The following is a 15,375-nucleotide window of genomic DNA, read 5'->3' on the forward strand; positions in this document are numbered from 1 at the left end:
ATGGTTGTCTGTGTCTATGTGTCAGCCCTGTGATGACCTGGCGACTTGTCCAGGGTGAACCCCGCCTTTCGCCCGTAGTCAGCTGGGATAGGCTCCAGCTTGCCTGCGACCCTGTAGAAGGATAAAGCGGCTAGAGATAATGAGATGAATGAGATGAGATGTTCCTTTTGGTAAGAAAGCACACTGGGTGAAATATTTTGACAAAATTCAAAAGTTTAATGGTGGCACCAGGAGCTCAAAGTTATGGAAAAAGCTGCTATTTTATGACTTTGATGACAAAATTTCAATCGCTCTTCATGAAACATTATGGCACCTTATAGAGTATACCAAATATCTTAGATACACATTTTTAGTACATATTCTAAATATATTCTCAAGCACAGTTTGAGTTTTAGCTGTTCATTGAATCATTGTTCAACTACTTTTAAACAATACAAATGTATTATGAATCACATTAATGCTTCTCAATCCCTTGCAAAGGTTCTTAACATGATCTCTGGCTCACAAGGAATCAATAAATGAAGTCCAACATTGTGATTCAAACCTTACGCGAAAACATAAAATAAGCGTTTTTTTGGCAAAAAATGAACCTCATAGTGCCACCATTAGACTTTTGAATATGGTCAAAAAATTTTACAGGATGTCTTTATTGGTGAAAAGGAACACCCAAACAAAAATACATCAGATTTTATGAAAGTGAGGGCAACTGATGCACCCTAATCTCCATTTATAGTTTGGGTCTTGAGACATACAAGAACATACTGAAGAACTTCCAACGTTGCAGCAGGACCTTTCTTTTCCTCTCCTTTTCCAACATGACAATATCCCCTCAGGTCTGTGAAGGTCTGATTGCTTGAGATTGGTGTGGAACAGTCAACACCAATCAATACCCAAGCTCACTAGTGCTCAGGGAAGCCAATCCCTGCAGCCATGTTTCAAAATTTAGCAGAAAGTCTTCCTGGAAGACTGGAGGCTCCGTGTTAAGGCACATAAAGCTCATACATACTGTACGTGATGTTCAACATCTTTATAGCTACATAGCATACCATGGTAACAGAAGTGGTTCACTTTGCATTTCCTTTAAGAGATCCAAATAAAATGCACATCTTGTAAAACACGTCAGTTTTTTTTTTTAAATATCAGTTGTACTGTTGAAGAAAAGGGTTTAAAAAAAAAAAAAGCCAGCACAGACTTATTCACAGGAATCCGAACAGGAATTGATAGCTATCCATAATGAGATGTAAATTACAGACACATCTTGAAATGTTGATCTACATACAGTATTAACCAAATACCTAATGGAACATTTTACAGAAATGTTACCGAGCAGTTTGTTTCTTGAACAAACTAATATTTAATAGTAATATCAAATAAATACTAAATTATTTATTCTCTTTTTTTTAAGTGTTTTGCCTTCAACAAAGTGCTCATGATCACTAGCTTTACAAATATGAAAAATACACATTTTCATGCCTCAGATCACGATGTTTTTGCGTTGGTGCACTTGTGTGTTTTGAACGTTACAGAGTAAGTGAATCTCCGTCCACATGCTGAGCAGTGATACGGCTTCTCTCCTGTGTGAATGCGCTCATGGGTTTTGAGACTCCCTCTCTCAGTAAAACTCTTCCCGCACTCCGAGCAGTAAAACGGTTTCTCTCCTGTGTGAACACGTTGGTGCGTTTTGAGGCTTCCTCTCTCAGTAAAACTCTTCCCACAGCGTGAGCAGCGATACGGTTTCTCTCCGGTGTGAATGCGTTCGTGGGCCTTGAGAGTACCTTTCTCAGTAAAACTCTTCCCGCACTGTGAGCAATGAAACGGTTTCTCTCCTGTGTGAACACGTTCATGCACTTGAAGATGACTCTGTCCGGTGAACCTCTTCCCGCACTGCGTGCAGTGATACGGTTTCTCTCCGGTGTGAATGCGCTGGTGTTGCTGGAGATGACTCTGTTGAGTAAAACTCTTGCCGCACTGTGAGCAATAATACGGTTTCTCTCCCGTGTGAATGCGCTGGTGGCGTTGGAGGTGACTGTGTCTGGTGAAATTCTTCCTGCACTGTGAGCACTGATACCGCTTCTCTCCTGTGTGAAACAGTTCTTGTTATTATTTGAAGTAAAACAGAGGGACAGACAGGAAACCAAACATGTTTCAGAGAGGTAAATTCCTTTACTGGATTTAAAAAAAAAAATCTCAATATTGATTAATAATTAGGCTGGCAATTGCAATCATGTCCAAGTTGAATGTTTGTGCTAACATCACATTGAAGACAACTAGTTTGTAGTTTACACTGATCATGTCTAAGCAGTAAGACGCATACATCAAAAATAAGGCACTGTTTTTATGCCTCCGCCACCGTAAGGTGCAGGAGGCATTATGTTTTCGGGTTGTCCGTCTGTCCGTGCGTCCGTCCGTCCGTCCGGAAACCTTGTGAACACGATATCTCAAAGGCTAATAAAAGGAATTTCACCAAACTTTCACCATTCGTGCGCTTTGGGACAAACATGAACTGATTAGATTTTGAGATCAAAGGGTCTAAGGTCAAGGTCACAGTGAGGTCAAATGTCTGTCCGAAAACCTTGTAAACACAATGTCTCCAAGGCTGATACAAGTAATTTCACCAGATCAAAGTTACTGTGAGGTCAAATGTCCATCCCCAAATCACAACTTAATAAGGCGTGTAGTCTACCGGGCGGAGGCATCCCCATCGACGCCGTTGGCGTCGAGTTCTATCTAGTTTATCCAAAGGTTACAAACATGCCATTTATTAACAGTGAGGCAAGTAACAATTCACCATATTGGGCTCATGATTTGATTTTCCTATATTATTTTTGAGGAAAAAAATTATGAAAATTTTATTACCAAAAAAAAGTAACATTTTCCTATACTTTATCAACTTAAATATTCCTTTTGTTAAATTAGTGTAAAAAATAAAATAAATATAAAAAAATAAACCCACCTTTTGTTTCATTTTTATAATAACCAACAATAACTACATAGAGACTGTGACTAAAGTCACAGTGATTTGCGCTAGCTCTTACAAAACGGGACGTCTGGTCACCGTACCCTATAGATCTGGAACAGTAAGAGGCAGAGAATGACGCTTAGTGAGGGAAAAAAAAGCCTGTTTTTCATGGATCATTCTAGCGTAGTGATCCAGATCGGCACCAAAAGTCATAGCAACTTAATTCAGCCCAGAGGTATTCTTCATGTGAAATTTGGTGATGATTGGATAGAAAGCTGAGGGAGAAATAGCACCCTAAAAATGTTAGGAGGATAATAAGAAGAATAAAGTAGAAAAATCCTGAGTGAGAGTAACAATTTGTGCCAGCACTGCTAGCACAAATGAATAATTTACACACATTTGTAAAGGTTGGAGTAAAACAAAAATCATCTATTAACTAAAATATTCCTTTTATTAAAAAGTGAAGAATTTTGGAGAACAAATTTGTTCTTCCTCCATTTGCTTCTCTTTTCTTTATCTTTCAGCAGGCCGTACAAAGAGAGCCCTGATTTCTTATTAAATCTGTTTGCACACAACCACACAATTCTTTCCCATTTTAGATCAGTTTTGTGTTGTTGCAGCATTAGAGCTGTGTTACTTCCACCTACAGTGAAGTCACATGTATTCCAGCTCTACTTTCTAAATAAACATTGCAATTACAGCTAGAAAAATAAATCTACGAGTTTATGCAGCATGATAATAAATCATGGTTAATTTTTTATTTCATCAATTCGAAATAATCAAATTTGTATCTTGATTTATCGCTGCATGCCGATTGCTAGAGTGAAACTGGAAATCAGACCCAACATGGCAGGTTCAAGTTGACTGCTGTCCAGCCCTACAATCATGTGGACCAGAGACAGCAGACTGCACCAAAAAACATCTTCATACTCGACTAAACCTACCAAACTCTGGGTGCAAATGGATTCAGGTGCAGGTTCTGTCAAGTGTTCAAGGAAATACACCAGATCAACCACTCCTAAGTCTCATGTTACAACTAAGCTATAGAGCTTGTCTTGTGCCCTTCTCTGAGAGACTCTGTAGTGCACTATATGGCCAAAAGTATGTGCACCCCGACCACCACACCCGTGTGTGTTCCTTCCTCAAACTGTTCCCACAAAGTTTAAAGCACACAAAATAGAGACGTTTTGTACAAATGTTGCATTACAGATTCCCTTCACTGGAAACAAGAGACCCCAAATCTATTCCAGCATGATGATGATGATGCTCCTGTACACAAAACGAGCTCCATGGAGACATGGTGTGTGAACATTGGAATGAAGAACTCGAGTGTCCTGCACAGAGCTCTGACCGAATTCAACCCCACTGAACACCTTTGGGACAAACTGGAACCTCAACATCACCAACATCGGTGTCGGATCTCACAGATAGCTGAATGCACAGATATCTTTCACAGAACAGAAGAGAATAATGGAGCCCATTATAACATCAAAGGAGAATAAATCTGGAATGAGACGTTCAACAAGGACATACAGGTGATGCAATGGTCAGGGGTGCACATACTTTTAACTGTACAGTATATTTGGGTCTAGCCTCAGGCTGAGGCCAAATTTAATTAGTTGAAAAGTTAAATTAAGTGTTCAAGAACAGAAAACCACTGGCCTGACCGTATCAAAGAAAAAGATTTAAAATCACAGTGTTTGTTCATTACCATTCACTGAGCTCTTTCTGTTATAGATGGAGTCGAACGTGATGCTGAGATCTTTGGCATAATCCTCTTCATACGATAACAAGAGCTCCTGTCCTGGTTTAATGGGTCGACAGGAACGGTATAGAATTCCCCCTTGATGCTGGAAAGCCACCAGATTCTGCTCATCGTGATTACGAGCACAATTCACATACCTGGAAAAACGAGGGATAAATGTTCAGAAGAGAGTGAAAAGGTAAGTGATCAACAAGTAGCTGTAGGAAGATGAAGAAAATCAGGAAGTGTAATAATCAATGACTCAATTCTAAAAAGAACAGCCAGCAGATTTCATTTCAGTGTTGTGTTCCTCACCTCATCCAATTAGCTCGCTTCTCGCTCTTGGCATCTATGTACTCCTCACTCTGCTTGCTCCTGTATATCTTTAAAAAAAATGGAAATTTACTCTAAATCCATTCGTACAGACAATAAGTGCTCCAGACAGCAGTGCTCCAGTGCTTGGCCCGTGTCATCTGGAACATTATAAGCATGTGGAAGACCTGTGTGAACTCCTGGTTATCATCTACCAACAGTTTAAAATTCTTTATCCAATTAAAAATAGAATTAAACTGTTCGTTTCGACATCCTGTTCATCACTGGAGACCTTTCCTGGATCAACGAGTTGCATTTAGACCCTCAAGTGATGGTTTCATTAAAAAAATAAAAATTAAAATAAAAAAAAAAACCTTTAATTCATCATAACCAAATCCATGCAGGGTTCCCACTGGCACTCGTCATTGACGAACATAATCTATCAGTGACAAAAATTACTAGCAGTCGTCACGGTGATGAATGTATGTCATCTTTATCATAAGTCATCTTTTATAGAAATCCCTCCATTTACTGAAATCCAACCCCAGTGAAGAGATGGCAGGAAGCCAGAGAGTGTAAACAATCAGCACGCGTTTGTGACCAATAAAAACCAACTACACACAATGACCAAATGAGCACCAAGCTTTTGGCCAATCGCAGTGCCTCTTAAATGGGCCTGGTGTAGCGGTGTAATTATCTCTGCGTGAAATAAACAATGACGCAGTCTGAGCTGGCAAAGGTTTTTTGGGTGGGGTTCTTCAAGCACTGAAGATGATTTAAGGGCTGAAACAGCCACAGGGAGGCACACTCCGAGCCCCAACTGTCCCCGAGCACATCGGACACCGTCAGGTTTAAAAATAAATTAATTTAAAAAGGCAAGCAACTGAAGGGAGCTATGTTCTGGGGTGTGTGGCATGTTGAGTCCCCGTGGTGAACATATGATGTAAAATGCAGTGTCATTTTGTGTTCGGTTTATAAATTGACGGGAAATTCGGATTCCTTCACTGTTGTTTGTTCCAAGGCTCTTCTCGACTCCGTTCAATTGTAAGTCAAATTTGTGTTGAAGTAAAGGCTAAAGGGAGTCCTAATACCATTTCTGAATAATTCCCTGCTAAAATAACCTTCAGTAAGCTCAAACTAAAGAGGTTTATTTTAGCTTGATGGTGCACAGGGGCCCAAAATCAAGGCTCTCTTATTAGAGACTGGAGCCCAAATTGATATGTAAAGGAGAGGCCGAGCTGGAACTGTACACATATTTGAATTGTACCATTTTGGTTGGAATAAACCTGTATTCAGTCCACTTTGATAAGTCAGTAACTAAGAAAAAAAAATACAGACTAAGAAGATGTGAAGAATACTTTTTGAACTTTATTTTTATTATTTTTTAAGGAAAAAAAGTGGAGAATATTTTTCAGAACCCAGTAGAAACCCTGTCCATGCCACCATGAGATCAACAACATGCACAAGCGAAATGACGCAAAGCATCATTTCTACAACAGACACCCTTTTAAATCCATCACCTGCCAGCTTGTGGAGGACTCGATCATGGTGATCAAGGATTTCTCATTGGGAGGCACCACCAAGCCAAACCCAGAGGTTTTTGTAAAGCCGCTTTGCGACAACGTGCTATAAAAATGCATATTAACTAACAGACTCACCACCCTAGAGTAGCCACTGTTCATCGCTTCCTCTCTGTCTACGAGATCTCCCTTGTAGGGTCCGAAGTGCACACCAACTGGAATAATCTCGCCTTTATTGAACACGCCCAGGCCTGTGTTACGAATACTGGACACCTGAACCTCTAGACCAGGGGGAAGGGTTCGTATGGCTCGGTCAGAGACTCCCATAGGAACAGGAGCGTCAGGGACAAAGACAGCCGGACCATGAACATTACACTCACTGGTGAAGAAGGTCCTGCAGTGCTCACAGTCTGGAAGGAGAGAATACAACGAAGACAAGAAATGAAACAAACAAAAAAAGACGGCTTTGAAAATCCTTTAAGATTTCTTACTGTTTGGAACTCTGTTCATTGCCTGGTTTGAAGTCTCACATCCACAACCACACTGATGGGAATTTTGACTCAGTCACATCAAAGTCAAGGTCCTGTTTCCAACAACGTTTATTATTTATTCTGTCCAACCTTGGTACGAAATGACAGTTTTCTGGGTTACCCATTTCATCACTAAAAATTTACATCGTACCTTTTGGAATTTTTTTTTTAAACTAAAAACACGATTTCAGTGAAGAAATGGTTAGATTGTGTGTGTACTGTGATTGTAATCTAGATCTTTGATATGGAAGGAGTAGGAATACCACAAAAGCCCACTGTGGCTGCAGATTTTTGTTCCAACTAAACCAGAACAAACCCAATTCCTCACAGAGGAAGAAAGAGATAAGCAAAATCTCCATGAACATTCATTATAAAACCATGCAGATACAGGTCAAGAGCTACGGTTAATGTTCATCAAACATCAGAACGAGGGAAGAGGACATCTCAGCGTCTTTAACCATGGCATGATTGCTGATTTGAGTATTTCAGAAACTGCTGATCTCCTGTGATTTGCAGAGATGCAACAGTCTCCAGAGTTTACACAGAATAATCCAAAAAACAAAAAACATTCAGTGAGCAGAGGTTCTGTGGGCAGAAAGAGACCAGTGAAAGGAAAACGGAACGGACAGACTGGCATGAGTCTACAGTAACTCAAATAACCACTCTTTACAAATATGATGAGCAGAAAAGCATCTCAGAACACACAACACATCAATCCAGGGCTATAACAGCAGAAGGCCACATCAGGTTCCTCTCCAGTCAGGCAAGAACAGGAACCTCAGGAAGCTACTGGACAACTGAAGATCAGAAAAACATGGCCTGATCTTTCTTCCAATCTTCAATTTGCAAGTTTTCAAGGAGCCTCAGATTCCTGTTAAACCAGAAATAGAACAGGGTTACGTGATGAATTCTGCTGTCTTACAAAGGTAGTCTTCATCTTCCTCCTTTTTTATAGGCTTCTTCAGGAATCCTCCATTCTCTCCATCCACAGAGTCGATGTGTCCTACAGAGATCGATGTCGTTTCATCTGAGGTCTCTTCCGTCTTCACAGCCTCACAAAGCAAAAGAACAAACAACAATAAGACTTCTTAAACAAAACAAAGATCATCAACACTGAGTCACAAATATGGGCTTTCAAAACGAAAATAAAACAAACCAAATTTCTTTCATCTGGTTCCTTTTAATGGATTTAATAATCAAGGTCTTGGTCCTCTTCCAAATAAACCAGGGTTCTCTGTGAAGCGCTCGTCTCGTCAGAATGAGTAACGCTGGTTCTGTTGTTTATTGGCTCGTTTTGTTAGTCCTCACACTGCTATTATTTTTACAGTGTTGCTTGAAAGTTTGTGAACCCTTTAGAATTTTCTATATTTCTGCATAAATATGACCTAAAACATCATCAGATTTTCACACAAGTCCTAAAAGTAGATAAAGAGAACCCAGTTAAACAAATGAGACAAAAATATTATACTTGGTCATTTATTTATTGAGGAAAATGAATATATTACAATATTACATATCTGTGAGTGGCAAAAGGATGTGAACCTTCGCTTTCAGTATCTGGTGTGACCCCCTTGTGCAGCAATAACTGCAACTAAACGTTTGCGGTAACTGTTGATCAGTCCTGCACACCGGCTTGGAGGAATTTTAGCCCGTTCCTCCGTACAGAACAGCTTCAACTCTGGGATGTTGGTGGGTTTCCTCACATGAACTGCTCACTTCAGGTCCTTCCACAACATTTCCATTGGATTAAGGTCAGGACTTTGACTTGGCCATTCCAAAACATTCACTTTATTCTTCTTTAACCATTCTTTGGTAGAATGACTTGTGTGCTTAGGGTCGTTGTCTTGCTGCATGACCCACCTTCTCATGAGATTCAGTTCATGGACAGATGTCCTGACATTTTCCTTTAGAATTCTCTGGTATAATTCAGAATTCATTGTTCCATCAATGATGGCTAGCGGTCCTGGCCCAGATGCAGCAAAACAGGCCCAAACCATGATACTACCACCACCATGTTTCACAGATGGGATAAGGTTCTTATGCTGGAATGCAGTGTTTTCCTTTCTCCAAACATAACGCTTCTCATTTAAACCAAAAAGTTCTATTTTGGTCTCATCCGTCCACAAAACATTTTTCCAATAGCCTTCTGGCTTGTCCACGTGATCTTTAGCAAACTGCAGACAAGCAGCAATGTTGTTTTTGGAGAGCAGTGACTTTCTCCTTGCAACCCTGCCATGCACACCATTGTTGTTCAGTGTTCTCCTGATGGTGGACTCATTAACATTAACATTAGCCAATGTGAGAGAAGCCTTCAGTTGCTTAGAAGTTACCCTGGGGTCCTTTGTGACATCGCCGACTATTATACGCCTTGCTCTTGGAGTGATCTTTGTTGGTCGACCACTCCTGGGGAGGGTAACAATGGTCTTGAATTTCCTCCATTTGTACACAATCTGTCTGACTGTGGATTGGTGGAGTCCAAACTCTTTAGAGATGGTTTTGTAACCTTTTCCAGCCTGATGAGCATCAACAACGCTTTTTCTGAGGTCCTCAGAAATCTCCTTTGTTCATGCCATGATACACTTCCACAAACATGTGTTGTGAAGATCAGACTTTGATAGATCCCTGTTCTTTAAATAAAACAGGGTGCCCACTCACACCTGATTGTCATCCCATTGATTGAAAACACCTGACTCTAATTTCACCTTCAAATTAACTGCTAATCCTAGAGGTTCACATACTTTTGCCACTCACAGATATGTAATATTGGGTCATTTTCCTCAATAAATAAATGACCAAGTATAATATTTTTGTCTCATTTGTTTAACTGGGTTCTCTTTATCTACTTTTAGGACTTGTGTGAAAATCTGATGATGTTTTAGGTCATATTTATGCAGAAATATAGAAAACTCTAAAGGGTTCACAAACTTTCAAGCACCACTGTAGTTGTACTTCTCAGTGATATTTCTTCTGTTCATTTTAATGAATGTGTTCTTTGTACTTTCTTTGTCCCACACCTGCACAAGAGTCAAACCCTCACACTTGTGTATTTTTTTTTTTTAAATATAGATGATCCCAGTCCTGATGCACACTTCTGTTCCCGACCAGGAGCCCTGTGAACCTTTCTGGTAATAATGCACCTCATATTGATCTCCTTTTAGAATATTACCACCATTTGTTTCATCCCTTATATAAAACGCACAAAATTTCAGTCAAAAGTTTGTATACCCCTACTCATTCATAGGATTTTCTCTATTTTGACTATTTTCTACATTGTAGAACAAAACTGAAAACATCAAAACTATGAAATAACATCAGGAAGGAACATATATAGATGTGACGACTTTGAGCGCTCACAGAAGCGTAACAATAGAGGACATTACATGGCTGTACAAAGAAATGCAGTTTATCTTTGAGTGGTGAATGTACATTTGGCAAGTGAGTGAAGTGAACAACTGATTATTCTTCACCACAAGAAGATGAACTGCATATCTTCACTCCACCATGTAATGTTCTTTATATTATATGGACACATCTACACACAAAAAAAACAAAATACGCAAGTTAATCAAAAGAATTTTAATTTTGAACCGGTTCACCATTTTGCCAATGTGCATCTAGTCAGTGGGAAAACACTGGGAATGACGTCAGTGATATATCGGGAATTATTATACATACAGGACACTTTTTCGATGGAATAAAAAAAAAAAAGTCCTATTCCCTTCTAGCGGGTTTCATTCATTTGGTTTGATAACATGCCGCTTATCCTACATGTATTACATCACTCTACCCAGTGGAGAATGAGCGTTGAATATGGTTTACAATATTACATGGTTGTTAAGACAACATGATGTCACACGTCAGAGACATAAAACTTCTGCACTAGTGAGTGACAGACAATTTGTAAACAAACATGGCTGCCAGGTTTACTTCGTTACATACAGAAGATTTTGAGAGAATTCTGAAAGAGAAAAAGACGCACTGATGTATAGAGATCTGCGTCATGGTTTTAGCTCTCCATGTCCCGGATGGAGCTTGGATGAAAAATATCAGTGGTGTATTTCCCAGCCGATATGTACAATACAGAAAAGAGCAATAAGGATAATAAACAAAACAGGATACAGAGATCACACAAACCCACTATTCATAAAATCACACATGTTGAAATTTATGGATCTGGTCAAATTCAGAACAGCACAAATAATGTATAAAGCGAGAAATAATCTATTGCCAAAAAATATACAAGGAATGTTTAGTGAGAGAGAGGGGGGATATTGAGGTATTTCACTCACGTGACCAAGTCATGTGACGCTGCCATTTTGGACGGCACGGCTCGAATCAGTTTGAATGCGAGGAAGGCGACAAATGAAAAACATAAAAGAAAAAGGAGAGAGATGCAGAAAACACCTTCACTATCCAGCGACGTAGGGCATTTACAGGGCGAGCAGAGGGAGAGGTATTTGCAAAAATTGAGGTTAGCAGGCTTAGAGAACGACGTTTACCTGCTTCCACCAGGATTGTTCACTGACGTACGGAAGTACACGAAGCCCTCGTCTTTACCTGACTTCGGCCCACATGATCTGTATACCTATGTCGTTAAAAACCCATCGCCATACACAGGTATTGATCTGAAAGCATATACGAGTTTGGATGCCTACAAATATTTGGATGCCTACAAATATTTTGTGTCAGGCTGGGTAACATGCCTACATCAGCGGGTCGTCCCTGGAGCCGGTGGTCGCCATCTGATTACAGCTAAGGTTTGTTCACATTTTCATTTACTTTCGGTCCTCAGGATAAACAAAATGTTATTAAATGTCATTGAAATAACTTCTTAGTCTGTTGAGACATGGCCCGTTATAAATTTGCTGTTACCAGGCAATGACCAAGAACTGTATTATTAAGGTCGGTGTAGTTGTAGCAGTGTATTAGCAACTAGCTGTTAGCACTAGCTAATGTCAACAACATCGTAGCTGGTATGTTACTGTAGCAATATTTACGTTCAGTCATTTGGATGACTGTTAAAACCTTTCAGTCTCAAGTTTTTCCTTTACTGGATTTACTAGTTTACTGAGCTAGCGCGCTCGGCCAAGCCGGGAGCCATCGCGCGCTCGCCGGCCAAGCCAGGAGCCATCGCGCGCTCTCCGGCCAAGCCGGGAGCCATCGCGCGCTCTCCGGCCAAGCCGGGAGCCATCGCGCGCTTGCCGGCCAAGCCGGGAGCCATCGCGCGCTTGCCGGCCAAGCCGGGAGCTATCGCGCGCTAGCTCAGTAAACTAGTAAATCCAGTAAAGGAAAAACTTGAAACTGAAAGGTTTTAACAGTCATCCAAATGACTGAACGTAAATATTGCTACAGTAACATACCAGCTACTGTTGTTGACATTAGCTAGCTTGCCGTCCAAAATGGTGGACACCGGGGCGTCACGTGACCCTGTGACGTCAGGTGAAATACCTCAATAATCTAAGGGGAGACCTAAATCTTAAAAAAACAAAGGTTTGAACAAATATGAAAAGCATGTGCGTATCGAGCTGTGGGGTGACTTTATGGAACAGACTGGAGACAGAAATAAAACAAAGTGCAAATATAAATCTGTTTAAAAAAAGGTACAAAAAATATTTTTAAACAAGTATATCGAAGAGGAAGTATGTTAACAGAGGATGATGAGGGATAAATCTATAAATAGAATAGAGTTGATTGTTATATTAGAACTAACTTAGTATATGGTATATATGGTATATATTTATTTATGGGGATAGTTTATATATTCATATTTACAGGGATAGGTATGTAGTAGATATTTATTTTTGTAATTATATATTTATATAGATATTTATGAAGTGTATATATGGTATATAGTATATATATATTTTTTGTAATTATATATTTATATAGATATTTGTGAAGTGTATATATGGAATGTAGTAGATATTTATTTTTTTAATTAAATATTTATATAGATATTCATGAAGTGTATATATGGTATATATTTTTATAGGTGTATTCATGAAGTTTGGATTTCGGGGTAGTTAAAAAGGGGTGGGAAATTTAAAAAGTATTGTACTTCTTCCCACTCCTTTTTCGAACACTGTGCGGTGTATTGTAATGTCTGAGCTCTTTATGTAATTTTATTTATTAATTTTTTTGTCACTTTCTTGTTTTCTTTCTTTTGTATGTACAAATAGTTACATACATTTTTTTTATACATGTTCGAAATAAAAATAAATTCAAAAATTCAAACACTCATGTCCATATATTATATAATAAGTGTTTAAAAAAAAGCAATTTGTTTGATATTTTAGATTCTTCAGGGTATCCAGTGTTTACCTTGATGACACTTTACACACTATTGTCATTATCTTAACCAGCTTCATGAAGGAGTCACCTGGAATACTTTTCAATTAACAGGTGCGTCTCGTCAAAAGGTCATTAGCAGATGAGGTTTTTGCCTTCTTAATGCGTTTGACATCAAACTGTAAATAGCAAATAATAAATATACTATAAATAAATAGCCCTATTCCATCCACAACCGTAGTGATCCATACAGTATTATATCAAGAACTGAACAACTAAATAAACAGAAATTACATCCATCATTACATTAAGATATCAAGTGACGTTTAATTAATAAAAAGGGAATAAACAAAATAAAACACTGAATTAGAAAGTGTGTCCAGACTTATTTTTTTTTCTGTATAGTCTGTGTTTGATGGACAAAAAATGAGTCACCATGAAGTTCATCACTGCTAGAATTACATCATTAAACTGCACCTATAATAATAATAATAATAATAATAATAATAATAATAAAACCACACACCTATACCCCTGATCATTATAATGTAATCTTACCTGTGAGTGAGAAGGTCCAGGTGTGCATGAGGTCTTCCTGGGTCTCCTGCTTCCTCCTGGTTTCATTATTAGAGGTCAGAAGAGGTCAGAACTCTATCAGCTGAGAAAGGGGCCACAGACCAGGCAGCCCTGCAGATCAGCTGCTGCTTCTTTCCTGTGTTCCTGAAGTTGGTGATCGGTTTATTGGACTCATTAGCGCCACCACTGGGCTGGAGTGATCAGGAACAACAACCAAAAGCATTCCTATTTATTAAAACGGATCCATCCATGATTAAAAAATAAAAATTAAAGTCATACTGCAGGAAACTTGGACAACACAAAACTAAAATATCGAGATTGATTTCCTAGTGAGAGTACAAAGTTACTCAATGTATAATGAGGCCATGACTTGAGTTCTGGACTCTGATTGGTTGGAAGGTGTTGATTAATTTTCTATAACAGCAGCTCTGACAATACTGCAGCCACAAATCTCATCTCATCTCATCTCATTATCTGTAGCCGCTTTATCCTTCTACAGGGTCGCAGGCGAGCTGGATCCTATCCCAGCTGACTACAGGCGAAAGGTGGGGTTCACCCTGGACAAGTCGCCAGGTCATCACAGGGCTGACACATAGACACAGACAACCATTCACACTCACATTCACACCTACGCTCAATTTAGAGTCGCAGCCACAAATCACATCTCTAATTATTTAATTAATGTGCTTATTCTAATATATTATCGTTTCTATAGTAACAGTTCGTTCACAGGGTCGTGTACAGCGGATGCTCCACATAAACAGATTACATCCGTGTGTAACCGCTGATATGGTTTCTGTAACTAGAATAAATATTTATTTATGTAACATTTCTGGAAGGAGTCTCCAGTGTCAGCGCTTTGTAACAGTCAGAGGTGAAGCTGTAACTATGTTTTCAGACATCTTCAGGACCGAGGGGTTTACACTTTGTGGTGTCTCAGTCACATGAAAAGTTGTTGTTGTTGTTGTTATTAAACTTCAGGTGAGAGGAAAAAAGAGAGTCTGGTCATGGAATGACTGTTTATAGCTGCTATAATGTAATGAGAACAGAAACTAATTTGTTTCATGGATGTTCTGTTAAATGTAACTATGAATGGATTAAAAAAAAAACACGTATTGGAGTCATTGGCAAACTGCTGTAGTATAAGAGGAATGAAATGCTTCAGGACATGCTGTTGTAAGATAAAAATCCTTTGAAACCATGTCATATTTCATTCCTTATAAACACAAAGTTGTTTAAGGAATTAAGGCCTGGTACCACAATACCGATAACTATAATTATAACTATAGCTATAAATAAATGGGTTCCTTGCAGTTGATGTGGTCAGTGGTCACATAAGAGCAATAACGATCCCTATAGCCCAGGCCTGGGTTCATCCGTATCGGTGAGGTTGCTTCCGGAGCAATTTTTCCAGGTCTGGACCTGATCTGATAAAACATCTGACTA

The 15,375-nt window shown here is 39.1% G+C and overlaps 1 protein-coding gene across 2 annotated transcripts; it reads right to left on the bottom strand.

Moving 5' to 3' along the window:
- Nucleotides 1-1,053: 1,053 nt before the first annotated feature.
- Nucleotides 1,054-14,059, bottom strand: LOC132893450 (zinc finger protein 664-like). 2 transcript variants are annotated; one of them, XM_060932603.1, is made up of 6 exons: nt 13,912-14,059; nt 7,988-8,117; nt 6,674-6,945; nt 5,019-5,086; nt 4,671-4,861; nt 1,054-2,078 (listed from the first exon to the last, which is right to left on the bottom strand). In XM_060932603.1, exons 1-6 carry the CDS (start codon nt 13,975-13,977, stop codon nt 1,480-1,482), a joined length of 1,326 nt encoding a protein of 441 aa, XP_060788586.1. In that variant the 5' UTR covers nt 13,978-14,059; the 3' UTR covers nt 1,054-1,479. The 2 variants fall into 2 exon arrangements, with proteins under 2 accessions (XP_060788586.1, XP_060788587.1); XM_060932604.1 differs by adding an exon at nt 13,445-13,532 and having other exon boundaries at nt 6,674-8,117; nt 13,912-13,963.
- Between the last annotated feature and the right edge of the window lie 1,316 nt (nt 14,060-15,375).

This window comes from Neoarius graeffei, chromosome 10, assembly GCF_027579695.1.
Source record: "Neoarius graeffei isolate fNeoGra1 chromosome 10, fNeoGra1.pri, whole genome shotgun sequence".
In the NCBI taxonomy this organism is placed as follows: domain Eukaryota; kingdom Metazoa; phylum Chordata; class Actinopteri; order Siluriformes; family Ariidae; genus Neoarius; species Neoarius graeffei.

Coding starts and splice junctions, on each gene's coding strand:
- LOC132893450 (XM_060932603.1), bottom strand. CDS start 13,977: ATGAAACCAGGAGGAAGCAGGAGACCCAGGAAGACCTCATGCACACCT. Junction 6,946..7,987: donor GGAAGATGAAGACTACCTTT/GTAAGACAGCAG, acceptor CTCTCCTTCCAG/ACTGTGAGCACTGCAGGACC. Junction 4,862..5,018: donor AAGCGAGCTAATTGGATGAG/GTGAGGAACACA, acceptor TCGTTTTTCCAG/GTATGTGAATTGTGCTCGTA.